The 27,455-nt window shown below is 38.4% G+C and overlaps 1 protein-coding gene across 1 annotated transcript in view; it reads left to right on the forward strand.

Moving 5' to 3' along the window:
- igsf9a (immunoglobulin superfamily, member 9a) overlaps positions 1–27,455 on the forward strand; it is a 104,360-nt gene that overhangs the window by 29,439 nt on the left and 47,466 nt on the right. Inside the window, exons 4-7 of the mRNA XM_074689697.1 lie at positions 5,576–5,722; positions 11,847–11,995; positions 16,607–16,718; positions 24,457–24,598. Coding sequence (XP_074545798.1) covers positions 5,576–5,722; positions 11,847–11,995; positions 16,607–16,718; positions 24,457–24,598 — 550 coding nt within the window. The remainder of the gene's footprint in view (positions 1–5,575; positions 5,723–11,846; positions 11,996–16,606; positions 16,719–24,456; positions 24,599–27,455) is intronic.

Genomic DNA, 27,455 nt, shown 5'->3' on the forward strand with positions numbered 1-27,455 from the left:
TCTTTTTCTCCTTAGAAAGCATTTTTTTTTAAAGAAAACAAATGACACAAATCAACCAACCCTGTTGTAAATCCAGCCAAGTCTGCAAACCTTTCTATCCAGACAAGACCTTTTCATTTGTAAAGTGTTGTATTTCATTACACTGCACTGAAGGGTTTTGTGTTTCTGTGTCACCTGAGAGCCTTTTGAGGAGGAGGGGTATGAGCCTGGGTTGTACCAGTCGGGCGAATAAATACATTATGTGTGTGTGAGCGAGTGTATCCCTGTGGGTGTGTCTGTTAGTGAGCGCATGAATTGAACCGATCATGGTTATTGTTTGGCCTGGAGGAGTCAAAAATCCACGCTTTGCTTGATTTCATCTGGCGGATTCACTGAGCAGAGAGGAGCAAAGCAGAGAACCTGAAGAGGAGGAGAAGGAGGAGGTGATGTTGTTGGTGGGGGATGGAGCATCGACCTGTTGTCAGTATCGTTATCATTCCCTGCTGTAGCATGGGTGTTGGGTTACTTGCATTGTGATCCATGGATTCACTTAAGTCCCTGGCTTAGAGAAACTATCATTATTCCTCACATTCAGATGTTTAGAAGAAAATAAGTTGCCTCTCTGAAAAGTGTAGGTTTCCTTTTTAACTAAATCTTTCAACAACAAAGCAGCTTATCTTACATACAGTCCATCCATACATGCAATAACATTCCACGTCTTTTAGCTTGTAGACACTCGATTTTCACTCCTCACACTGGAAGCTGGAAGCCTCACTTGAACTCAATGCTTTAACTCAATGCTTTAACAGCCTCAGAAATAGTTGTAAACCTTGCTGCAGGGCTCGCTCATATTAGAGCATCATGCAGGTCTGACACTGATGATAACTGATAAGGTCTGGTTTAAAGTTGGTGCTCCAGTTCACCCTAAAGGTGTTGGATAGGGTTGAGGTCAGGACTCTGTGCATGCGCCGCACGTGTTTCACACCAAAGTGGGAAAACACCTTATGGGAGCAGAACTGAGCACAGACAACACATTCTCACATCCAGCTTATTCCCTTAAAAGCCTATCAGGGGCTGAAAGCTTCAGAATAGGTCATCCAGGGTACTTGAGTAACCCTGTTGTGCAAATGCAGGTCAGGGCTTAAAGGGGCTGTATAGAGTTTAAAAGTGATCTTGTGTTTTTCTCTGCTGAAAACTACTTATTGGAATAATTTTGTAGTAATGTTGCCTAACTGTCAGACAGAAAAAGGACAATCGAGCAGTAGACAGCTAAATAAGAGAGTGATAGAGCACAAGCTAAAGGCTAAACAGGCTAATGTGTTTGTGCTAATTTTCATTCCAACCCATATGCAGCAGTTATTCTGCAATAGTCTGTTCAATCTTGAGAGTCTTTCAATAAAATAAAGATAGAGGTTACGTTAGTTCTGATTGGTAGCAAAGCTAACCAGGATTCGCTAACATTACACATTGTGGACACATCTCACAGCACCAGGCTGTTGGTAGCGCTATATATAGACAGCTACTGAACTACTGTATGAACTGACAGTTAGCTTGTTGTCACGTTAGCCTACAGATACGTGTAGCACCAGGCTGCTGTTAGCGCTACATATAGCTGGCTACTGACGTACGGTACAAACCTATAACGTTTTCATGTTGTCAGGCTTTTAACAACAGCGCTACGTATCTGTACTGATGAATACCTTACCTCATTGCGTTGTATCCGGTAAAAAGTTGTAGCAGCAGTCCAATTAAAACAGATCCTCCTCATAGCATCTCTAAGGTAGCAACAGTACATATCCAACAGCCAATTAGAATTTCAAAAGAAACGAGTTCAGTAAAAAATAAGGAATAGGAGACGAAGGAATTCAAAAGAGAGCCGACAAAAATAAAATCAAAAGGAACGACCTTAACATGTGGGAATCATTATCATTTTTATACATCAAAACAGAAGAAATGTCTTGGTTTAAAATAAGATAGAGATCATGGGTCGGGCCAGTAAGTGCAAATCTGTATATTCTTGCAATGAAAGGCACCTTACATATTTTTCATAAAACAGCCTTTAATTATCAGGGATAAAACGGTTTAAAAGCGAATGTATTCAACGATGCTAATTCAACACATTTGTAAAGGCTTTAGTTCACGGTCAACTCTGCTTCTGCTACATGAACACATAAATTGATGGTGGTTCTCAAGCTTTATTACACTAGAGGTTGAAATAATTGTTGAAGTGAGAAGGGCAAGATTTGAACTCATACATGAAAGTCTCGCACTCATCGTCAGCCACTGAGCGCTGTTGACTATCAGTTATTGTTTTAAATCAATCATATATATCTGAGTGTCCTTATAACCGGGGCCGCACCACTTCTTTTCTATGCAACTATTTCAACCTATACATACAGACGTTGTGCTTTGGATGGAAAATAAATTACATTGAAATATTTTCATTGTATACATGAGATTTCATTAACTGCTGAATACATCCTTTGCAGGAAGGACAAAAATATTTCAAGGGGACATTTTCTGTCCTTTAATGTTGGGATGAACAGGCTGTGTCATGACATTAAGATTGTAGTAATGTATTTTTAATTAAAAGTAGTTTGAAGTATATGTTTGACATTTGGACCTGATCTGAAACTTTATTATGCCCAATTTCAATGCTGAAAATTTTGTCTATTAAGATGTGAAGTTATTCAAAAATCCATCTGAATAAAAATACTTTATTTAAGGTTTGTTATAATGTGGAAGTTAGAGCTTTGAAATAAGCACAGAAAATGTAACAATCCATCTTAAGCATTTGTTTTTATATTTATACAATAAACCAAGCTTTGTTGTTTCAGAAAGACATTCTAATTGCAGTGGTGTGAAGGTTTTAGCACACCCCACAAATGCACCCTCACAAATACACCAAATGCGTCTGCGGTCCGGCTCTGCCCTGTCACGGCACAGGACCAGAACGGTTTTCTATAATACTCAATGTGTTAACTCACATTGGATCCACTTCGTTGCTGCTCCCCTGCTCCGGCAGGTTGCAGCAGATACAAAAGTTGTATTTTTGCTGAATGAGAGGGACAGGAAGTGCCATTGGATTTCAAAATAAAAACCATGTCCGAACAAAATTTTATTTAACTGGACTGTAACAACAACCACAGACAAAATGAGCACAGCCAGGACAGGAGTCAACAGGTTTGAGGTTTTAAAGCTCAACATGAATGAAGAGAGGTTCATTAATGGAGTGGAAAGTGTGGAACCCTTTGGTCGTCCACTGTCTTATGCTAGCTCGTGGGTCTGCAACCTGTAGCTCTGGAGCCTCATAGGGTTCTTTGACTCCTTTGCAGTGGCTCCTTGTAACTTTAGAAAAATATGATTTATTTTATTTTTTTCTCACAGAGGGTATTGATGGAAAAAAAACATTCACATTAAATGAAATCATATGCATAATCTCCTGCAATGAAGTTTTCAGTTTTTTAATTTAATTTTGGAAAAGTTTTTTAAACTTTTTGCAATTTTTTTTCAATTTCAATTCTTTTTTTTGTTTTTTTAAAAATCTAAATTCCTTGAAGATTTTACAAAATTGTGGAAATTTTAATTTAAATAACTAAATTACTAAGTTAAATTATTTTTTTTAATATAAAATACATTTTTTTTATTTTAAAAACTTTTTGAAAATTTAGCAATTTTTTTTAACTGCAATTTTTTTCCAATTTCTAAAATTTTGGCATATTTTTTAAATTTCAAAATTTTGGGAATTTGTTTTTCATTTTTTGCACATTTTTTTAATTAAAAAATTTGCAAATTTTTGAATTTTAAAATTTTTATTTAAAAATTTTGAAACCGACATGACTTAATTTTCTTTTTTTTAAATTTTGCAACTTTATTCAAAAGGAAATCACTCAGACATCACATGTACAGTTTTATAAAAACAAATACCTTCTTAGATAATTTTTCACCAGATTTTTTCCAAGTATAGAATTTTAATACAAAGTTTTGTCTGAAATGTGAAGATAAAGTAGATTTTGTGGCTCCTGAATGACTTGAATCCAGGTGAGCTCAGGCAAAATGGCTCAATGAATGTTACAGGTTGCAGACTCCTTTTCTAGCTGAAAATGCAGCCGGTGTTCGGTGACGTTCCCAGCCTACATGCAACTGAGCTGAGACACATCTGGTGTATTCCTGGTGATCATCAGCTGCTAACAAGAACACCATGCAAAAAATGCAAATTATATTACTAAAGTTAAAATAAACTAAAGCTGTCCTCGAGAACAACAGTTCTCTTTGGTGTCCGGAGTGTTTGAAGTGTAAGAAAAAAAGGGAAATACTGTTGTTTTAGTTCCTTCAACTGTTAAAAGTTAAGCATACCTGATTTGACTACTTTTTTTTTTTTTTTCCTTTTTTTTCCTTCTGATTTGACTACTTTTACCATCTGTTCTCACACGGACTTCTCACTTTTTCTTTTCTTCTGTTTGATTCATACCCACTCTTGTCTTGCCACTCTTAAACTTAAATATTGCCGACATACAAAAAGGCTTGGGGTTCCTTCACCTGTTTCTTTCCTTCCCTCTTACCCTGCTCTCCTTCTCTCCACTGGCCTTACAGTCCATTTCCCTCACTTTTAAATCCTTTGCAGTCATACATTTTTTAGATGGTAACAGCGCTGCCATCAGGTCATGCTCCCACCTCACCTCCACCCTTCCCTTCTGACAACTCCCAGTCACGATGGCACAAACCTCCCCGCCTCAGCACAGCCTTCCCCTCTGAGGTGCTTTAGTGACCTATATCTAAGCTGGTAAACATGAGGGGAAAAAGCTGCCAGGGGTCAAAGGGTAGGGTTTTGAAACGCTCTAATCCCCTGAGTGTATTCTGTTGTGTGTTTTGCTCAGCATTACCCCTCCCCGCCTGCTTCTCCCCCTGCGGATTCAGTCACCTCTGGCAGCTAGGAAAAGTAAATAAGGTGTGTTATCTCTGCCAACATACCTTACTCCTACTTCCTGCTTCTCTTTGACTGTCCCACCCTGCTATAGTGGCCAGAAATCAGAGCTCCTGTTAATAATTGCCCTCACTACACGGTCATTCTTGTCGCGCTGACGTTTACACGCTGCAGCCTGAGTGCTGTGTAGATGTTTTTATTTCAAATGGTGCAGAGAGTGACAGTGCATCTCACATAATGCTGTCATTGGCAGTGTCTCCTCAGCCACGCTGTTCCAGGCTGTTAGGTCACTGGGCAATTGTCTGTCAGACAAACTGTGATAGTTGATGGACACAAAAAGACGTGGGCTGCAGCCTGGAAAAGATAAAGGGGGTGATGTGGCAAGCTGTGCTCCGGCTCAAGGGAGCCGTCACCTGGCAACCGGGGGATCACATTTCCAAGTTTGCGTGTTAGCTGTTGTTTGTGCATGTGTTTGTGTGAGGCTGTTTCATTCGAGGACAATGTTGTGGGGTTTTTTTTTCTCCACATCACAGCAAAGCTTCACACTCCAGCAGTTTCACTCAGGTCAGACCGAGAGGATGTCAAATAAAATCAGCGTCATGCAAAGCTAGCCATCTCATGCACCCCTACCTGAGCCCCCCTCACCTGTCTAACCTCAATCTGTTTCTGCAGGGCGAGTGTCTCTGGTGAGAATCACTGCCCTGAGGCTGGAGGGCCTGCAGCTGGACGACCAGGGCCTGTATGAGTGTCGAATCCTCTTACTGGATGAACCCCCGGATGAGCTGCAGAATGGCACCTGGACTCTGCTGTCTGTAACCGGTGAGACTTTCGGATGAGTGGATGTTGTTTGTGTGAGTTTTGGCTTCGGGCCTGTAAAGCTCAAAGCTGAAAGTAGATTATGTTTGACTTCATAAGGCAAAATCCATGCGTCAAATGTAAACAGAGTACAGGGCTGGAGCGTGTTTGAACAGTAAGCAACCTTTAGACGGAAGATATGAGATCGCTCCCGCTGTGGGTGGGTCTGTCAAAACACAGAAAGTCAGAAAAGATAAAGCCAGCCTTGGTCGGCGCAAAATCCACGGCATACTGTGTATCCTCATAAAGTCAGTTGAAAAGAAGGGTGTTCAATAAAAAATACAATAAAAAACCTTAGTGATGAAAAAATGAGTCAGTTTCCAACAGATGGATGTTGAATGGCTGCTGGTGTGCAGATACTCTGATAACACTTTTTTTCAAAGTTATTATTCGTTTTGATTTTGTAACTAAACTTATTTTGAAAAGAGTTATCAAGATCTGCTGGTTTCCAGACAGACCCAGAATTCAGTACCAGAGAAAAGAGAGAACTGCTTTCAAAAAGAGATACTGGCTTTCACAAAATGTGCTTGAAAAGAAATTGTCAAGCTATAAAGATGAAGTTGAAACTTGAGTTTTCAAAAAAAGATGAGACTTTTTTAAACCCTCTTTGTGGCCGTTTCTACACCACGGACTGAGCCAGGGTTCTAGGTTTGGGCGGGCTTAACTAATTTTAACTGGGCCTTAAATTACAAAAGTTAGTGTATCACTGATCAAACTAATAAAGGGAGTTACTATTTGAAAGATCTTTCAAGACCATAGACTGTATAATTAATGGACTTAGTCTCCTTGACGTCACTCTTCCATTTCTGAAACAGACTTTTGAAGCAGATCGGCTATCCCTGCCGTATTGGAAGTGACGGGGGCTTCAGGTTCAGCTATAGGGCACTAGTCAATTACAAGAGCTGAGCTGTGCCTCTTATTGGGCGAGCTCACAATCTCAGTGTCCTCTGAACCACTTAGGTAGAAAAAAAATTAATGCCCTGTTAAGTGTGTGCGGATAATAAAATTAGCGATTCAGACAGGAGACGTTTTTTGAACCAGGCCTTCTGCTGTGAAAACGGCCTTTTTGGCTTGGTGTGTATGTGAGTTCTGGTACCTCTGGAGCCAGCCTCAAGTGGACACTTGAGAAACAGCAGATTTTATGCAATATCCCATATTCAGGGTTCCTGCAGATCCTTAAAAACTCTCAAAAGACAGTGAATTCATGAATCCAAAAACAAAGCCTTAAAATGTCTTAAATTAATTTTTGAAAGTCTTAAAAATGTTAACACGTTAGTATGATTGTCGTGAATTGTCTCATGGAAACATCACACTGTCATGATTACGCAACCAACAAACCTTGATTTGGTTGCAGCTGGGACTCTATTAATTATCCCTGACCCTATGTGATTGATGTGGTGTTTTTTCCTTTTGTTTTTATTGTGAAGTTGGTCTTAAATTTAATTTCAAATGGCACTAAAACATCTTAAAAAGTCTTGAATTTAACTTGCCTTAAGCTGTAGGAACTCTGATATTTTTAGACTGGAGGTTGCGCTTGTTCAAGACCCAAGTAATATTTTTTTTCTATGACTATGTAAACACCAAAACTACCTCCTCATCCATTCCCAGTTCCAGAGTGAGCTGCCTGAACTTTTCTGACTCGCAGCGTCTCGCTATGCCTCTGTCATCTCACATCTTCTCCTCATATCCATGCTGAGCTCTCATCGAAAGAGTGCACCGCTCTCACCCACAGTAGTTTACGAGCAGGATTTTGATCGACAGGTTCCTCCAGACCCTGCCTCTCCCTGCTGAAAATCATACTTTATTTCTACAGAAGTTGAAGTTAACAGTTGTTATCAAATTGATTTCTATAGATCCCCCTTGTAAGACAGTATATGATGGTTTCCTCCCAAATATGCAACCAAATCTAAAAGTACAGAGCAAATGTGAGCTAACTTGTTGCCAGCCTGTGTTGTATGCCCGGTTCCCCTCAGACAAAACATGAAGGTCAGGGTCGCTGTGTGGAAAATGACTCAAACTGCACCTAATATCAAATTACAGAAAAATGTGACTTTGTTTTTTCTGAAGGGTGTTGTAGAAAGACTCCCTTCAGACAACCACTTATTAAATCAAAGACCAGAAAAGCAAATGAACTCAGCCCATCACAGAAAAAAATTGGAATCATTGATCAAAGAAAGCCAACTGATTGGGATGACCTTCAGTGAGCAAAAACACAACAGAGAAACTTGGATCTCTTTCCAAACAAAACGCTTTTGTCAAATCTGAAAGGCACCAGATCGCTTAGCATTCCCCAAAACTTAAGCTTCTCTGTTTAAAGTTTTCAAAGCTCTCCTCCTTGTGTGTGTTTTTTTTTAAACATCTATTTTTAGTTATCTGAACCCCTGTTTAAGTATAGCCATTGTGTGTGAGAGTAAAAAGTCAAAAATATCCACTTACCCTATGACGAGGCCTGAGCCTCATGCCTCCGGGTGGGCGTCTCCCATGGTAATATTTGCTAACTTCTCAGGGCCGTTGTTGCTCTGAGATGCACTGTCAGCCAAAGTGCCATAGCCCACAAAGTGATTTAAGACATCTGTTCCCTTACAACATTTAACATTTGGGAGGACAAACATTCATATTTCATCGAGGAAATGGGAGCTGAGCTGGCTAAAACTTGCTGAGTGGAACAAGATACACCAAGTGTGATATCACTGGCACGTCATGTGCCTTTGTCAGTCAGGTTCTGGGACACAAATAAAGCCAAACAAAAAAGGAAAATGGTATCGATTCATAATTGGGAATTTGATTTTCTAACCACCTTGTTTTCTTGTGTCAGTCTGACTTTTTCCCCACACGACCTTATCATGTCTCTATTATCCAGATGTCAGTTTTTTATTGGTCATGCTGACTTGCAGGCATGGTATTGATTCAAGAAAACACTTGGCAGTGCTCATTTTTTAACCTTTTAAACGTAAGTCCCTGTGGACGGTGTAGTTATTGATCTTATTTCAGTTTGCCACGTTATGAAAATGATGGGATACCTTTACTTGGCAAATATTGCAGGTGCATGTGAATATTCTGTTTTACAGTTTGATGAGGCACCTAAGTCATGCTTTTTTACTTTGTTGATTATTCCCTAAGTTTTCATGTCCTGAGCATAAGCTGTAAAAAAAAAATTAACGTCGTCTCTCTTGGCTCAATGTGAGGTCACCACAAAAACTGCTCTTCCTGGTGGCTGGCTGCAGTACACGTCAAAATATCCATCCCCCAAATCATTCCAGATGGGCGTGGTCAAACTTTAACAAAACTATAATTATAAATGCTCCAATACCAATACACACCAATTGGTGGTATCGGTGCCCCTCAAGGCTCGATCAGTATTGGTGGGAAGAGATCAACGTTGCCGATCCAGGCAAACAGCTTCCTGCCTTTTTGTTTTTTTGTTTTTTTGTGCTCCTTGCTCCTTGTTTGAAATGTTGCCTCTGATGCACTTTCTTTGTTTGTTTGTTTTTGCTGCATTACCAGTCAACAGGGTACAAAAGTTTACATCTGAGGCAAGGCAAGGCAAGTTTATTTACATAGCACATTTCAGCAAGGCATTCAAAGTGCTTTACAGACAGATAAAAAACAAAACAAAAAAACAATTAAGATTCAATCAAAAGCAGATTAAAAATAATAAGATACAATAAAACAAAAAAGAAAGAGAAAAAATTTAAAAGATTTCAAACAAACTTTAAGATTTTGAGATAAGAGTGGCTAAAAAAGTTGTGTACATTCTGGAGAATTGTTTTGATGGTAAACATTTAAATATTTCATAGTTTAGATGAATATTAACTTCAGTAATTCCATCCACTCTTTTTTTGCCCTTTACCCGAAACACTACCAATCTTGTCCCACAGTAATATTGAACATTGGTGTCGGACTGGTATTGGTCATTACCAAAGCCCAAGTATCAGTCTCGGTATCAGAACCAGAAAAGTAGGGATAAACCGATTACCGGGGCCCATATTTGGCATTTTGAGGTAGATCGGCATCGACCTTTTTTTAATGAAATGGCTCATAAGAAACAAATTTGAAACTGAGCTATTTAATAAAGTCATGCTTGAAAGCATTTGAATGCAGTTAAGTGTTGGAGTTTGTATAATTCAAAATTTTGACACCAATATTTTCACTTTGACTGAAAATAAATATCAGCTTCAAATATCGGCAATTGGCTTCCTTGACTACAAATAATTGATATCGGCTCTGAAAAATCCATATCGGTCTATCTCTACAGAGAAGTTGGATCGAGGCACCCCTAGTTATAATATATCTTGTAGAGATGTTTTGCACTTCTAATTGTTGTGGTGATTTGAAGATATTATTTGGCTGCCTTGTAAGTCCTCTTTTTTTCTGAAATGTTTCATTTTTATTAGTTATAAGAGGTTAGAGACAGGGCTTTACGACATGTTTGACGATGATTGACAGCTGCTGTTCTTGTGTATTTTTTCAGGGATTGTAAAATATGTTTGGAGGGAGAGCCAAGAAGAGAAAAATGATATTTTTTTGTCACCAGCTCCACTCAGATTCACTCCTAGCCAATAGCGGCGCCTGTGATGGGGGTATTTTGGCTTTAAAACTATACAATGGTAAATGGCGGAGCCACGCTGTCCACTCTATGTACAGTCTATTGTTCGGGGTCATCCTTGCGCCACAGATATCTCTGTGAATGGATCAAAAATTGATTTAAATTGGTTCGAATGACAACTCATTATTTGACCTCTTCCAAGTTCAAAAAATTTCCATAACTTTGCACCTCACATTTTATCCACAGTGACTATTTTTTTACTGTTTGTTGACTGCTGCTTTAAATATAATAATATTTTAGAGTTCAACTTTATACAAAGTTTAGATGAAGACAACTTTTTCTTCAACTTCCCTTCTAAAGACTTTTTTAAAAAAAACCCTCAACAGATCAAATAACTTAACTTTTGACTTCTTGACGCTGGTTTTGTGAGACTCATTCCTGACTTGAGCTATCATCATTATTATTGATATATCTAAATAATATATCCAAATCTAAAATATGCATCATTATTTTTTTGTGCTTTGAAGTCTTTCTGTACCTGGGAACCTTTGCTATGACTCCACACAAACATAAAGAATAGCAGATCAAAGCGGGGTGAGACGGTTTCACCGAGTTGGTCTGTGCAAGCGTCAGGTTAGAGCGGAGAATTATAATAGATTATGTCTGTGTGCTCAAAGCTTTAGATGTAGCTTCACTGACATGCCCTGCAGGTTTTTATCTTTCGAGCCTTATTGTTTTCACTCCGACTTAACATTTGAGATTGACACTGGCTGAAAATGTAACAAAGAAAAGGTAAAAGGAGACAAAAGCCTGAAGTTTCCCACATTTTTCTCGTGTTTCTGCAGCAATGTGCAAAAGATTTTCTCAGCGATTACTTCCTGTAATTTAAGCTCACATTTTCATCAGGTGGCTCATGGTTGTGGATAATGAAACAAGTATTCCAACCTTTGATTCAGATGAAAAAAAGAGAAATTCTAACTCTTTCAAAGCAGTAGTGAAGCTGATTCATATGAAATGTGATGATTTGTCAGAGATCCAGGTGCTTCATCTGTACTTAATGTGTGTTTGCAAGCGATAAAAGAAGTTTCTATGAGTCCTCTAATGAGATCTGAGGTCTAAAGTGGCTGGATACGTTCCCGTTTACAGATCTAAAAGGCAGCGTCACCAGCACTTTCACTCTGGTGCCTGAAATAATAATGTTACCTGATGTCAGTAAACGGCACCCAGGCTGCTGCTGTTTAACAAACAAGGCCCAGCTACTGCCATGCTGTGCATGACAGATAAAAAAGAATGAGGAGACATGAGATTTATTGTCTGCTTGCCCGGCGTTTTTCTTTGTAGTTTCTCTTTCATGTGTCAGTTCAGAACAAACCATGATAATGCTGCGAGTTTGTCTGCTGCTTCAGAAACAAAGTTTCATTCATCTAAAAAGAGTAAATCAAAGTTAAGAACAACTAATCACTTCACACAGCTTCACAGTGATATCCTGTGTTTTTTAAATGTTCGTTTCCTCGGTTTTAATCTTAATACTGTGTCCCATAGCTCCGCCCTCCTTCACTGAAGCCCCACCCCCTGTGGTTGAGGCCATGGTTGGCAGTCGGCTGTCTCTTACCTGTGCTGCTGAAGGCAATCCTGCACCGAGCATCACCTGGGTAAAAGATGGCGGCGTGATTCAGAGGAACAAGTATCAGGTATGTTCACATGGTGCATTTCTGTGCATTGATAGACACAAACATCCCTTGAGAATATGTTGAAAATTATACTACTAGTGTCTCTCAGTCTTGCTCTTTCTTCTGTCTAGAGTATCTATCTGTGTTGTAGGAAAACATTTTACCTCACTAGCTCAGAACATGAGTAAAGCACTTTGTTACAATCAAATGTGGATATTAAATCTAAGAGGGAGAGAGGAAGAAAATTTCCTCTGGTAAAAATCCCAGCCCTGAAGGAACACAGTTCCTGTGACTGATTTATCTTATCATCGGGTACATCAGCCCTCTCCATTAGATGATTCTTGGAACTCACGTCTGAGTAAAACCAGAGAGTGCTGCAGGTTTGTTGGATTTAAGACCAGGATAAAATCATGTAGTGAACTGCTTTCAGGTCATCACATTCTGATGTTAAACAGCTCATCACACTGTGAAAGTAACTCATTTAACTGCACAGTGGTTTTGTTTTGTCGGGGAGCTGCCTGGATGGTGAACTGTTTTATTTTTAACAGAGGCATTGTTTCCGTCTCATGCCAAGGGGCTACAGATGAGTGACCTTAATGCAGCTAAATGTAAACTGTACCAGTTAAAATAACCTATATATATAGAGAGAGATAGATGTGTATGTATGTAGTTGACTGCCAAAACTCTTTTTTTATCTCTCTGTAATGATCAATCCACCAGCATGTGCAAGCTCTTTAAAGTGGCTGTGAGGTCTATCTGGAGAAGCTAGTGTTTTTATTTAACAAAGACTCCATTTCCCATAAGCGCTTGCACTCAATGTTGCAATGTTGTGAATCTTACCAAGGCGTGTTTGTTTTTAAGCAAATTCATGGAGATCAGATCTTTTTAACACTTGGGTGTAAGGATGGGTACCTTTCACATTTGAAACCATGTGATACCTATGCCTGGTACCTGACAATTGGTACTGATACTCAGCAGTAACAATTTTTGGTACTTTTTTGTGTTTACATTGTAATTTATTTGTTTTGTTATAATTTAATATATTTTTTTCAATTTAACATACTAATTCTTCAATATATAACCGTGCAATACTGTGTTCATGTCCAGCATGGAAAATTGCCTACTCTTCCACTCTCACAGTCGCAAGGATGCGTTTAGGTACCCAAACGTGAGACCTTTTGATTTTTCATGAATTGGTACCTGGTACTTTTGACAGAATTCAGTCGGTACCTATCAAAGTACCAAATTCAGTACCCATCCCTACTTGGGCTGTGTAGAGTCATCCAATAAGACAAATACATTTGACTTAAAGGTGTAAATAGGAAGAACTTCTTTGACGTGTATACCAGAAAATAGAAAAATAAGATCCATGCTCCAAATAAAGTGTCTTTAAGTCCTGTTATTCCTTTTATTTTTTTACTTTTAAGTCCTTTTATTGCAGTACACACTTTTTTCTCAAACAGATGTTGAAGTCCATAAATCCAAATGAAACATTTTAATTCAACATTGATGAACCCACGCTGCCACTCTGCCACACACACCTGGCTCATTAACCTGAGCTTCCCTAAATACCTTCACTGGTGTCAAGCACCACCCCTTGTTGAAACAAAAAAATAAAATATGCTGAAAGTTTTGCCTTAAAATAGAGAAACAAAAAAATAGAAACAGAAAAATGAAACTAACAGAAAACTATATCATGGCTCCAACAGGCTGTTTTCCAAACCACCTGGTCAGTATATGAAAAGTTGCAAAATCTGCAGTATGCCAAAAATCCTGCTAATCCGGGGAAATTTTTCAGTATACAACCGGTCTGCCTGGCATATTGTTTCCCACAATGCATGGCGCTAACGCTGTTCGTCTATGCGGGTGGCAGGTTTTGGTGAATTACCACCATCTACTGTAATGAGTCACCATTACAACTACAGTACAACAACACAAACATTATTCTGAGAGATAGAAAGGAAGTGATGCAAAAGAAACACAGGTAAATCTGGTCAGTTTTAGTATATATATAATTACCTTTTTTTGATCCATATGTGGATTATATGGAAGTGTTTTTCCATCAGCTGGAAAACAAAAAGTCAGTCCCTTCCAGATTTAAAAAAACAAAACAAAACAAAACAATAGGACTTTTGGTGTAAGATTAAAATTCAAATTTGACATTTCTGTTGTGACATGATTAACAAAAAAACAAAAATGTCAAGGTCTACCCATAGTTAGTTTGTTATGTATATTTATAATAAAGGCAAAAAATCTTTCACTTGTAGATCTGCTTTCTGAAACTGCAACTTTTGCATGAAACAACATGCAAAAGTAGTAGGCAGAATACAGTGCCTACTATATGCTACATTCACATGTATGCAATTTGGAAACAGCCTTGGTTCAAGATAACTTGTCACAAGATACAAAGCAACAAGGTAATGCATTTGTCGACAGTTATGTAGAGCTATTGTTTGAAAAGTGACAATAAGTTAGCCTTGAAAACTTTGTTTGCAATGTAATTAAGTAGCCAGCTATATTCAGTGACAGCCCGGTGCTCTGAGACCAGTCTGTAGCTTTCTTCTGCTCTGTTGTCATGGAGTCTTTGACGTGCTTTAAATCAGTCCTGTTTAATCCAGTGTTCATGATAATCTCATTTGAAAGTGTGGATTATGATGAAGCATATATTTAAAAGTGAGACTTTTTTAATATCACTTAGAAACTTATCACAGCCCCATAAATATATATCTAGAGAAAGAGAGAAAATGTTACTGAAGCCAAGAAAAGACTTAACTGGGGAAAAAAAGTGTTTCTCTCACTCCACAGGCCATTCACCAATTTTCAATCGCCCCAGACTCCTTTGTTATAACTATGACGGAGTCAAGTGGTTTGAGGCTGAATATGTTAGGAGAAATGAGTTAACTAGTGTCCCAGTGAGCTAGCAATTATGACAAGCACAGTGGAGTGAGGCTGCTCACTGAGCTGAAGTGTGCCAGAACATTTCAAATACCAATAAAAGAGGAAAAATGAAAAGTCTTTGCAAAACTCAAAACATTTCTGAGGTGTATTAGGTGTCTTTTACTTTCACCATTTTTTAAGAATGAAGTCATTGTTACACAAACTTCTTAGGAATGAAACATTTGCATAAAAATCAACACAGATCTACTCTTTAAACTAACCTGAACCTTCTAGTATTGATGTCAAAACATTCAGGAGGAGGATGAGGTATAAAGTAGTTTCTATCCAAAGACACCATTATTCGGCGTCTTCTGCCTCACATAGAAAACAAGTAACCAAACAGTATGGAGCTAATATTGTAGCAATTTTTTTGTGTGTAAATCCATCCATAAATGCGTGAGTCAACCCACAAGTGTATAAACTGATTTGCAAGTGTATTGTAGATACACATTTGTAAATATCATCACCCTATTAAAATAATGGCCTGAGTCATATTTCATGAAAATGAGTTTTTGGCTTAAATCATCTCGTGATCATGCTGACCATCTCTGGTAAAATCTCTTAAATCCTTAGCTTAAAGGATCACTGACTTTATGCCCTGTAGGAGAATGGCCTATGTCAAGAGGGTGACTTAGGCCATTTTATTTCTAGCCTAAGTCAAAATTTTGGATTATTTAGGATAAAATGTGTGACTTGGGCAATTTAACAAGCTTCCATGATGGCAGCTTCTTCAAGAAGAAACCGAAACTTAAGTGCAGAAGAAGCTGTAAACATGATTCTTGAACCAGTTTCTACTGGTGAGTGATTTGGTTCACTATCATAAAGGCTAGGGTATAATGTTGTGTAGTAATTTAGTCTAAATTTCACAAGTTAAAGTTAAACTACAAATTTAGCTCCTTCTAGCTAGCTACCTATTCCCAGCTAGCCCACTTGTTCCTGTAACCAAACATAAATGAGCACAGGCAATAATACCCCTCAAAGTATTTTTGCTTTTTGGGCGGATATGTAATGAGTATGCCTACTCAGCGTAGGATTGACCTGACATTTGTTCAGTTTAGGTTGGAGCTATTACGTTTTGAGTTTGTTTTATGGAATTAAAGGACAGTTAATGGTCAGGGTTCAAAAAGTTGTCAAAACTGGTTGTAGGAAATGGGTTAAGTTCAATAAAAAAAACTAGCAAAGGAGACCTAAGCCAGACTACAATGATAGAAAAATAGGCCTAAGTCACTTCTTTAATGTTACATGATTGCCACACAATGTTCTCTGCATGCCAACAGCCATCCACTGTGAAGGCCTCTTATATTGAAATGATTCATAAATATCATATGCAAATCTGTTTACACATGTGTGGATTGACTCACATATTGCTGCAGTAATAGCTCCATTAACCAGTAAGTGCATTTGATGTTGCGCTATAAAAAAGAGTATTTATTTTGTATTTAAAGTATTACTTTATTTTATACACAGTTTCATTGTCAGTACTTCAAAATTGTCCATAGGGACCATCCATGAATCATAGTATTGTAAGTTTCACATCTATTCAGCCTGTCACGCATGTTTACCTTCCTTCCTGCCTTCCCATCAATCACATGTTCACTACCTGTGCATCAGTCTGTTTATTGTATGTACAGCATCTCTATATGTACCGCAGCAAACATCAATCTCCCTGTTTATCTGTCACATCGTATTTGCCAGGCCGGAGCGTTATCTCTGCAAGCAGTGAGCATGCAGTCAGCAGGACTGTATTCCTGCCACGCCTCCAACTCTGAGGGAAACGTGACTCGTGTGACGAGAGTGAAGATCAAAGGTCAGTGGTTGCTTGACATCCTGTCTGTCTGCCTGTCTGCCTTCTTGCTGCCTGTCTGTCTGCCAGTTTCTTCACTCCCTGTGATGTTTGTCTGACTGGCTGGGAGCCACCACAATTTACATCGCTGTTTCCCTCTCTTGCATCATATGACAGAGTGGCAGCAGAATCTCAAACTGAGTTTAACTCCTATTTGGTGCCTGTGAAGGTATTATTGATATCATGGTATTTGACAGGATTTCATCCCGGGTCTGGGGCATTGCTTTATTGTGATAAAACCTTGTGTTTAGCTCAATTTTGAGGCGTCATTTCAGAGAGATGACAGTTTTCTGGAATTGTACGGCTGCTATGGCTGAGTGAAATGGTTTTATATCTCTATTCGGCTGCCAAATTTACACAAATTACCATATTTTTAATGAAAGTTCATGTCTGGGGGAAAATGTGAATGAATGCCTGTGAGGTGTGAGGTTAGTTGAAATGTTTCAGCTTTTCCAGGTACCATCACACCTCTCTCAGATAAACATTCATTTTCAGGTTACAGCTCTCCAAATTATAAATCAATGCAAGAACTAATATCTGTAGAATATGTTCAGCTGTGCATCACTAGATTACACCAACACATCTCTGCATAATACTTTGAGGAATTAATTTCTGACTTTTTCCTGCACTCCTACTCCAACTCCTACTGCCGATTTTCTCCAGAGAGTCAGGACTCATCTTGAGTGTTGTGGAGGGGGAAATATTTTGTTTTCTCATTATGTCTGGATGAGGTTTCTCTAAATTATGGAACATTTGTAGTGGTCACATTTTTGAATAAACATCCTCATGAGCCAAATGCTGTTGAGTCGTCACATTATCTGAGCTTTGGCTGCGTTTCCCTGCGGCGTTGCCACATGGATGGATTACAGTAGACTAATGGCTGTCGATGTTAAAGCCTTAAGTAACCTCTAAACTGTCATCCATGCATATATTCGGTGAGCATTAAAGGTTACAGACCAATCAGGAGTCACTGCTGTGGAGATCATCTGTTTATTTATACATGAGGGATGTGCCAAATAAAGCCCACGTTATTAGCTCTTTGCAGTCAGCACATGTGATGGAGGTGGGCATGGTACAGGGAAGAGATAAATGTGACAGTGACTGCACAACAGGAGCTGGCCATGATTGGTTTCCTAGGAAATTAGCCTGCTATATTTGACAGTGCTGTGTCTCAGAAATATTGACAGCTTCACTCAGATGCTTAAATGAAACTAGTGCAGCGCTTGGGTTCTTGTTACTTTGCTCAGTGAAGCGTCAGAGTCTTATTGAGTTGTGTTTCTCTCAATTAACCTTTCCAACACAGATGTTTCCTATTTCCAGGCATGAAGCGCAATCTGAAAGGCAACGGGGTCTCATGACAGATGAATCCTTGGCCTATCTTGCTTTAAATACCAGCATGTTTATCCTCAATCTGAGGTGGTACCTTAACAGCTAAAGGGCAAACTGAGATTTTTACAGGATCTAAGGGAACATTTGAGCCAGCTAGAGCCTGCCATTTAGTAAGAAATAAAATGACTGTAATGTGTGAGGGATAGATGTGTCATGTATAAGATTTAAGTATTTTCTTGGAGTGTCTAGTGTCTAATAAACCCTTAATGACTTCGACTTTTCAGTCAGTTCTTTATAAGCTGCTGTTTCTGTTGAATACAAGTTCTGCATGCAGAAAAATACACTTCAACGCAGCGTTAAGACTACAGACAGACCTATATGGATTTTTTTGGCTGGATACGGATACTGGTTATTTGTAGGCAAGGAGGTTAATTACTGATATTTGAAGCAAATATTCATTTGCAGTGAAAGTGAAAATATTGGCGTAAAAAATTTGAATAATACAAACTCCAACACTTGCAATCAAATGCCTTCAAGCATATGTTTATTAAACAGCTCCCAGGCTCAGCAGAATGAGTTATAAAGTTAAATGAAAACTTAAAGAAATAAAAGCTAAAGTTTTCTACACTAAATAAAGTTTTCCAAAATGTCTATGTCACTACAACAAAACTGGACAAAATTGAGTTTGTGCCGCCTTTCACAGGCATGTAATACAGTTGAATTGATTTTCTGTTTGGTTTTACATGACTGATTTTAAATTACCATCTAGAGCCAAAACAACACAGTTTTGAATGGGTTTCATATCAGATGTTGAATAAAAAAAACGCCGATGCCGATATGCCCCAAAATGCCAAATATCGGCCCCGATAATCGGCCCGGCCGATAATCGGTCCATCCCTAGTTAAGACATGACTGGCCACAACTGTTGATGTCTTAAATTTAATTTCATCCACATGTCTGTAGTAATGCCTTCAGTCACTAAAACTTGTCAACTTTAAGCATGCATTTTTTAACTTTTATTTACTTTTCAATACTTATTAACTTGTATAGAACAGGAAATTATTAACAAACAAAAGCCAGACTCCCACAAGTAGGGCTCTGTCAGCCAAGGTGGGATTCTCCTTTTTGATGTGGAGTCAGTAGTTAGACAGGGGAAGAGCTTTAAAGTGTAGTATAAAATTTTAGATCGCTTTATAACAGGCAAAAACCTCCAGGCAGACATGGATCATGACATCATCATGCTGAAGTTGCGGCTGTCACATGAGTTGCGGTGAGGTTCAGTCAGGAACTGGAGAATCTGATGATTATAGCACTTTATGTGTTGTATGTTCTGGACTAATGGTTATAAAAAATGAAATAAAATCAAATTAAATAACAATGATAATTATGATTAGATCCTATTTTACTGCTTCCCTCCAAATTTTTGAGGCCCCCCTGGTGTCTCCTGTCAGCCCCCACTTTGAAAACCACTGCCCCAGACAAGAGGTTTGTAACGCCAACAATGTGTCCTTGAGCAATTAAAGTGTCATTTAACCCTTTTTAGGGTCTGCAGGATGTTACCCAGTAGTCAACACAACATTCAAACTGGGCTCCTCCTCCTTGGCTCAGTGCCAGCGGCAGCCCACACCCACAGCCGCCAACCATGACTACGTGAACACAACCACCTGCAGCATTGCGTTTCTTCGTGGGAGAGACTCAAGAGCCGTGCATCTGACTTGGCATGTTAGCATAGGCTAATCACAGGGTTATTTGACACATACCTGGTTAGCAGGAAGCTAACTTGCGTCGCTCTTTGGTTGAGCTGCTCCTAAAAGCGAGTGAAAGTCGAAGCAAGTTTCACCCTCGTTTAGTAAAAAGCTATGTGTTGGGCCTTTTGTTTCACTTTGGTTGTTTTTCATACTCCTTGCTATGTCTACTATCCTAGTCGCTTGGGGTAGCTTCTACTACTCGCTAATCAACACGCAAAGTCACTTGTGCACTGGGCGGGCTGTGATTGGCTGACCAAACCATGCTTACTCTCCGCCCAGAAACATCCTGAAACATCTAAAACATCCTCATACAGGCAGAGGAGAGGGTTTGAGGCAGATACAGACACTGACACACGTATAGAGGCCCAGAAGTGGAAATCCTGCAGACTCTATCTTTAAGCTCTGCTAGAAAATGACATACCCAAATTGAAAAGAGTATACCTCTGCATTTAGAAATACTCTGTATGTCTTTTATTGCAGAGTGACCTCAAAGTCCCCCAGTTGGGGGACCTTGGGATTTAAAGGGGTTGAAATGCTTTAGAAACATACAGTTGTTCCATCTGTCTATGTTGTTTCATAATTATAGTGGACCTTGTTTCAGTGTTTTTCCTTTTGTTCACCTTATTTTTGATTTATGAAACTTCTGTGACTCAGCCTCTTGCGCCTGATCTTTCAAAGCTCACACTGATTTTATGGTTCTTCTGATTAAAAGCAACTTAAAATATCCACGGGTGTGAGTCACCACCTCCAAGCCAAGCATACAGGTGCATCTAATTAGACTGATGTCAGCAGGCAACCACGTCAGATAAGTCAACAGAGCTCTATTTAAGAGTGAAGGGAACACAACGGACCTGTGGCTGAGACTAAATTAAAGTTTTCAACAGTTGTCATGAGTCATGCCTCACTATCACAGAGAACACGCCTGCGGGACATGTATGTAACAGACACAGCAACCAAACTGGAGTTCCTGAAAAGCAGCCACATTAACTAGGGGGGGTCATTGGACGTCATTGAGGAATGTTCTCAGAACAACCACTCATCACATGGACACAAATTGGACATTCTATATCTGCAAATCAGCGTAGTTCTGCTAATGCTGCAATTTAACTTGCCAGATTTGTTTGTCCAAAGTGATATACAACACAAGGAAGAATTTAGACTTGAGGGAAAACTGTAGTTAGTGTGATGAAGTGCTTCAAGTTTTTTGGCTGCAGGTGGTGCCATCTAGTGCCACAAGAAGTTTCTTTTTTTTTTTTTTTTGTACTAAGTTATTCTTTGAAAAAGTTAACCATACTCTGTATGTAACAGTATCAACTCCATGGAAAAGTATCCCAGTTAAAAGTCATTGTCGCCCTGCTATTTTAATTGTTTTAATCTTTTAATGTTTTTATTTTGACAGATGTTTTCCGTTCCTGTATTTGGTGGTGGTTTTTTTAGTCTTTTATATATTTCTATATTTTTCCTCACTTTTCTCTTTTACTTCTTCTCCTCTATACTTTTTTACTGATTATTGTTTTTCTGTTTCTGTAATGTAAAGCACTTTTTAACTCTGTTTTGAAAAGTACTATATAAATACAGTTTATCATTATTATTATTAGCTTATTATTATTATATCAGCTTATAAGCTCCAACTGAATTTTAAATCCTACAGCTCCAGCTGTGTGTGTGTGTGTGTGTGTGTGTGTAAATATATATATATATATATATATATATATATATATATATATATATATATATATATATATATATATATATGTGTGTACTTTTTTATCATTATTATTTTTCTCTATATATGTTTGCATATTTCTATATCTTGTTTCTTAACTTTTTCTGTATTCTATCTGCATTTTCATTATTATCTTGTTAAGTGTTTGCACCAACACACCAAGACAAATTCCTTGTATGTGCAAATGTACTTGGCAATAAAACTTGAGTATGATTATAATTATTAATTAGTATAAGATTCATATCATTGCCTAAATAAAGAAACTTATTGGAAAGGCATTACATCACTAATGATCTTAAGAATTGTGAATGTTAGTCATGTTGTGGAAAATACAAGTTATTGTAATTGGAGTACAGCACTCTGTCAAATTTTAAAAAGTTTATCACTTTTCAGCCCTATTTCCTGTAAATAACTCTTAAACTGTACTTTAATTTTATCTTTCACATCTAGCTGACATTAGTTTTAAAACATTTTTTATGGAGGACCATGAATAAGATTCAGTAGGCCAAAAAAAAATTAACAAAGGATTACATCATGGTCTCAGTGTTTAGTGGGGAAGTCTTCCATTTGATAACATGTTTTTAAAATATGTAGTCACAGCAAGTTAGAAGTTGTTGATTTTTTAAGTTGCATTTTTGGGGCTTTAATAGCTTAACCAATAGGGGATAGAATTGGAGATTAAGCAGAAACAGGGAGAGAAAGTTGAAAGAAAGGTGCTGGATTAAAACTCAGACTGTGCTCTTGAGAACTAAAGCTTTTGTACACGGAGAGTGTCTTTACCCACAAGGCCAAACCAGTGCTTCAGATTCTTGTATTTGAAGTCAGATTGAATCACACCAAAACAGCTTTAATGAGGTTAATTTGAGAGTTTTGTGCACAGTTTTAAAGATCTCCTAGCTCACATAGAAGCAGCTATACAGAAATTTCACATTTGGATGATAAACATATAATAATGTACTTAGAAGGAGGGCTAACTTTACTTTGTTAGAATTTAAAATGAAGTATGGAAACTGTGTTTTTGATAAGCTATAGTGCCTTTTTTCATTATCCTTACTCCTCTAGGAATTATTAACAGCAGGATGTACCAGGCAATTTTCACGAAGGCTGATTTGATTTTGACCTTTCAATAAAAAAATGACACACAGTGGGGAAAGAAACTACAGGGGCATTCTCGACTGCGTCACTCACGATCAGAAGTGCAGAAATTCATTATAACCAGAAGAAGAATGAAGTGGAAGTACAAGTATCAGAAAGCTTACAACAATGGAGTGAGAGAAGCAGGAGCACTCAGAAATCAGTCCTATATGGCGTTACGTTCAGTATCTTTTAACATATCAGCAGTATCTGAATTGTAATATAACCTCTAGATATTTGAGGAATACAAAACTTCTCTGAAGGCTAAAGTGCAGGATTAACATCACTATAGGATGGCTTACAGGTGTGCTGAGAAACCCTAAACTGTGTGCATTTTCAATTGTAGTGGGGATAGACCGATTTTTGGCGCCAGTATTTAGCATTTTGAAGCATATCGGCAGCAGCCTTTTCTTGTTTATCCAGCGGCCGATAAGAAATTCAATTTAAGACTGTGTTATTTTGGCTCCAATACAGCTGCACCTCTCTGTCTGCAGTCACTACTCTGTCTCTAGCATTGTCCACCCAAAGTAACATCTGATTGTTGACACACAGAGCCATTTTTGGAAAACTTGACGTATTGTAGAAAACTTTAGGGAGCTTATTTATTTATTTATTTAATTATCTTGTCAAAATTTTTTTTTATTAGATTTTCTGTTATTGAGCTGTATACACAAAAGGAAACGATATTTTAGATACACAAAGCAGTAAAACTTCCAAACAATGACAACATAGTCATTCACACTCTTTCACACTACAAGAACAAAAAAATCAGGACAATACACTCAATTGTCAAGAGGGTATCAACAAGTAGACAAGTGGTTTCACAGGTAGGAAAAGAAAAGGAAAGGAAAGAAAAGGGAAAAGAAAGGAGAAAAACACCTATCTTTCCAGTAATATTCAAATATTGAAAATGAATAAATATGTAAATCAGTATTTCATTGGTTTTCAGCTTTTTACTTTTTAAGGTTTTCATTTAACTTTATTAATCAGCTGCTGAGCCTGAGAGCTGTTTAATAAACATATGCTTAAATATAATGAATATCGGCTTGGGTATTGGTTTCCTTGACTAATTATCGGTATTGGTATCGGCCTCGATAAACACATATCAGCGTATCCCTTATTCTTAGCATCTACTGCTTCATTAGGACAACGGATGAAATTTAGCTATTGTGCTAATTCCGGCATATTTACAATGACGTGTTTATCAAAATTGTTGATTGATGTGCACTGTCCTAATCAAATAAATGAGAAAATAAATAAAATAAATAGAATAAATAAAATTAACACAGAACATGCCACTGCGCTGGCTCAAATAGATTAATCAACAGCACGCAAAAAAACTCCATTTAGTGCTTTTCTTTCAGCACCAGGGCTGTGAACATGTTTGAGTGTGTGAAGTACACAGGTAAAGTAATGCAGAGAGAACTGCTGCTCTGTACAAAGGAACTCTCATTTCTTTCAGCCGATGCAGAGCCCTGTATGGATACATTTACCTCAGAAGAAACTACATATTCACATCAGTTGTGCTGAAAAAAGCAAACTGCAGAGCTTTTTAAAGGACGTTGTGTACTCTAAGATGAATGGTAATTAGACTTTCTGCCCTCACTATTCAAAGTGCTTCTCAGTCTTCCTGCTCGTCGCTCTCAGAGGCTGCTATAGGAAGGAGCCGTCCATATACGCTGATTTGAAGCAGTCACACAATGCTGGGGTAAAGTTTCTTTCTCATTCAATGTGAATGACAGATTTTTAACCTTCTTCTCCCCAGGTCCACCTGTCATTATCATCCCTCCCAAAAGCACCTCCCTCAACATGTCCCAGAATGCTTTTCTCCGGTGCCAGGCAGTGGCGGACCCGCCCAACATGACCTATGTGTGGCTGAAAGGGGGTGACAACGTCTATCACATCGAGTGAGTAAAGAGCAAATATGACCTTTATTTCTGTCAGCAGCAGGTGGTGTAAAACATTTCTGAAGAGGTTTTGTGATTTAAAATATTTTAGGAATCAAAGAGGTTCTAGGATGTCTCAACAAAAGCTGCTGTGATCATTTTTGCAGAAGAATTCATTGTTTACAAAAATGTTCTAAGAAGATGTGAATCACAGCAGTGTGGATGTGGGTAGGGATGGGTACCTTTCACATTTAATGCCTGGTACTTGGTAATGAGTTCTGGGACTCAACGGTACCAATTGTATGATAGATAGAATCTCAATTTTACTTAAATCACATTTATTTCTCAATATACAAACTTGCAATGCTGTGTTCATGTCCAGCATGGACGATTACCTACTCTTCCACTCTTTTGCAGCCACAAGGATGCGTTTAGATACCCAAACATGGTACAGTTGATTTTACATGAATTGGTTCTCACAGTGGCGTAGGTTTGGTTTTTGGCATAGTTGGGAAATAACCAACCCCCCCGGCCACACCAACAACTTTTTTTTTTTTTTTTTTTTAAATGACAGATAAAGCTGTGTAACAATGATGTCCAAACTTTACCAGTACTGCATAACATTGGATTATGGTGCAAATAACTGCAGTAAACTTTGCATCATACATAGATTAACGTTAAAGGGGACATATGCTTGTTTCTCCTTTTCACTATGCCAGACTAGGATGCCTGTAAAGCATTTCTGCCCTCAGTACAAGTCATTTAGTTCCTTCATTGCCCCACAATAGTGTTCTCAATGTCCTCATTTTAGGCCATTCTGAAGATCTCGTTGAAACGCTCCGTTTCCAGAATGACCTCTAGTAACCCCGCAACGTGACAGCCCTTTGTGCTCTGATTGGTCAGTTCTATCAGAGGGGCGGAGGGGGTGGAGCCAGGGGGCGGTTTTTGCAACATGGCAGTATTTACAAAATCTCCATTGATAGCACTAATAAAATGGCAGAGTGTAGGATACGTCCTTTTGTATTGGACCTCGAGTCAGACCCGGACGGTTCTGCAGCTCAGGAGGAAGAAAATCCACCTGGACACAGATCATCTCAGGACGCTTCATCACAGAGGAGGAGCTGCTTTATCAGATTACTCCAATAATAAGAAAGGATCCTTGTGTCGTCACGAAGGTCAAAATCTCGGGGCCAAATGGCAATGACCTATTTTCAGGGGCATCAAATCTCGTTCTAGGATACCAGAAAAAATATAATATCTCATTTTTTGAAAATTCAGGGGTTGAAAGGTCTTGTTTTCAAATTTATTATATTATATGTAAGTATTAAATCAGCGATCAGCATGATAAGTCCCCTTTAAAACACAAGCATATGGGCTGCTCATATACACTATCCTGGCTTTGGAGCATATAGGAGCTGAACCTGGTGTTAAAACCAGTCCACCAGGCTATGACAAAAAAAAAAACCCACTGCACCAATGAAAGGTTTCTTAAAGTAAAAAGTTATTTGGTCAAGACAAAACCTTTGAATCATGTTCACTAAATCAGAACTACAACTGAAAATCCCAGTTTATAAAAACATGTTGTCTGCTTGCTCCTTATATCGATATAAAAATTCACAGCTCTACCACAAAGTGCCTCAGTTGTTGTTTTTTTATTTATTTACATGTATATATATTTTTTATTTTTCATTGTTCCATTTTTAAATTAACCACCATTTCCTAATTCAAGATTACCTGTTACTGTAACCCTGCCACTCCACTGCTGTCTGACAAACAGGACAATTCTGCTGCTTCTGTCAACAGAGAAAAGTGAAAGTAACAAATTGATTGTTATAAAGTGTGAGAAAATGGCTGGAAATTATGTTTTGCATTCATTAGCAGTTGCCTAAAAGGAGGGACTGTTTTACTTGGGCATCTTTCTCTTCTTGCCTTCTTCATCCAGACTGGTCTCAAAGATGTATTTGATTGGTGGGGACATTTCAGCCATCGTTTGAGATTGCTGTGTATGGTCCGTACGCACTTCTACGCCCTTGGGTATGTAGTACTACAGATGGAATTCAGTCTGTGTCTATAGAAGTACCTATTTTGGTACCCATCCTTAGCTGTGGCACAGCAAGAAAACAAACAAACAAAAAATACAAACAGCCTCCTTCTCTCCAACATCTGGTAAGCTTTCTCACAGCCAGAGGTGACATATATGACAATCAAAGCTCCCCTGTATCCACAGACAGGGTCATCCACCTTTCTGTCAGTAGAAACTACAATCTTATCCCCCCAAGGGTTCAAGTTCTGGCCCGAGGAGCTGTAATACATGGAAGCCAGCCTGTGAGCACAGGACAAATTCAGCCACAACATTCCTTAAGAGCCAGTCTGACATGTACTCAGGTGTCCCCTGTTGTTTGGATCCTGCAGGTGCATGGGGATGTGCTTCACATTCTTGTTCCTGGTTTTAGACTTTCCAGCTGAATGACAAACAACAAATAACAAAAAATCTAGTTCATAGTTCAAGCACTAACAAAAAAGACCACGACTTAAGAGAAGAGAGTCTGTGCAGAGTCTGTGGAAAGGGGATGGATATTCAACACTCGGTACAAAGCAGAGTTTTTGTAGCTCTACCTGAAAGAACTCTGAGTACACATTTACATCACTAAAGTGAGTTTCTGCTCCCAGGAAAGAGTCGAAAGCATGTGTAACATCAGAGGGTTTCTGTTTAAGTGTGTGCTTGTATAAAGCGCAGTAAAGCAGATTAATGAACAAAGGTTTTTATTGCTCTCTTACTAATCGTCATGTTGGGTAATTGCTTCTGATTAATCAAAACCACAATACAACAGTGATTAATACCAGATTAAATATGTGTGTTGAAATCATTCAAAGAACT

The sequence above is a fragment of the Halichoeres trimaculatus genome, unplaced genomic scaffold (assembly GCF_033239565.1).
Source record: "Halichoeres trimaculatus isolate MK-OKI-2021-1 unplaced genomic scaffold, fHalTri1.1 fHalTri1_scaffold_16, whole genome shotgun sequence".
Taxonomy (NCBI): Eukaryota; Metazoa; Chordata; class Actinopteri; order Labriformes; family Labridae; genus Halichoeres; species Halichoeres trimaculatus.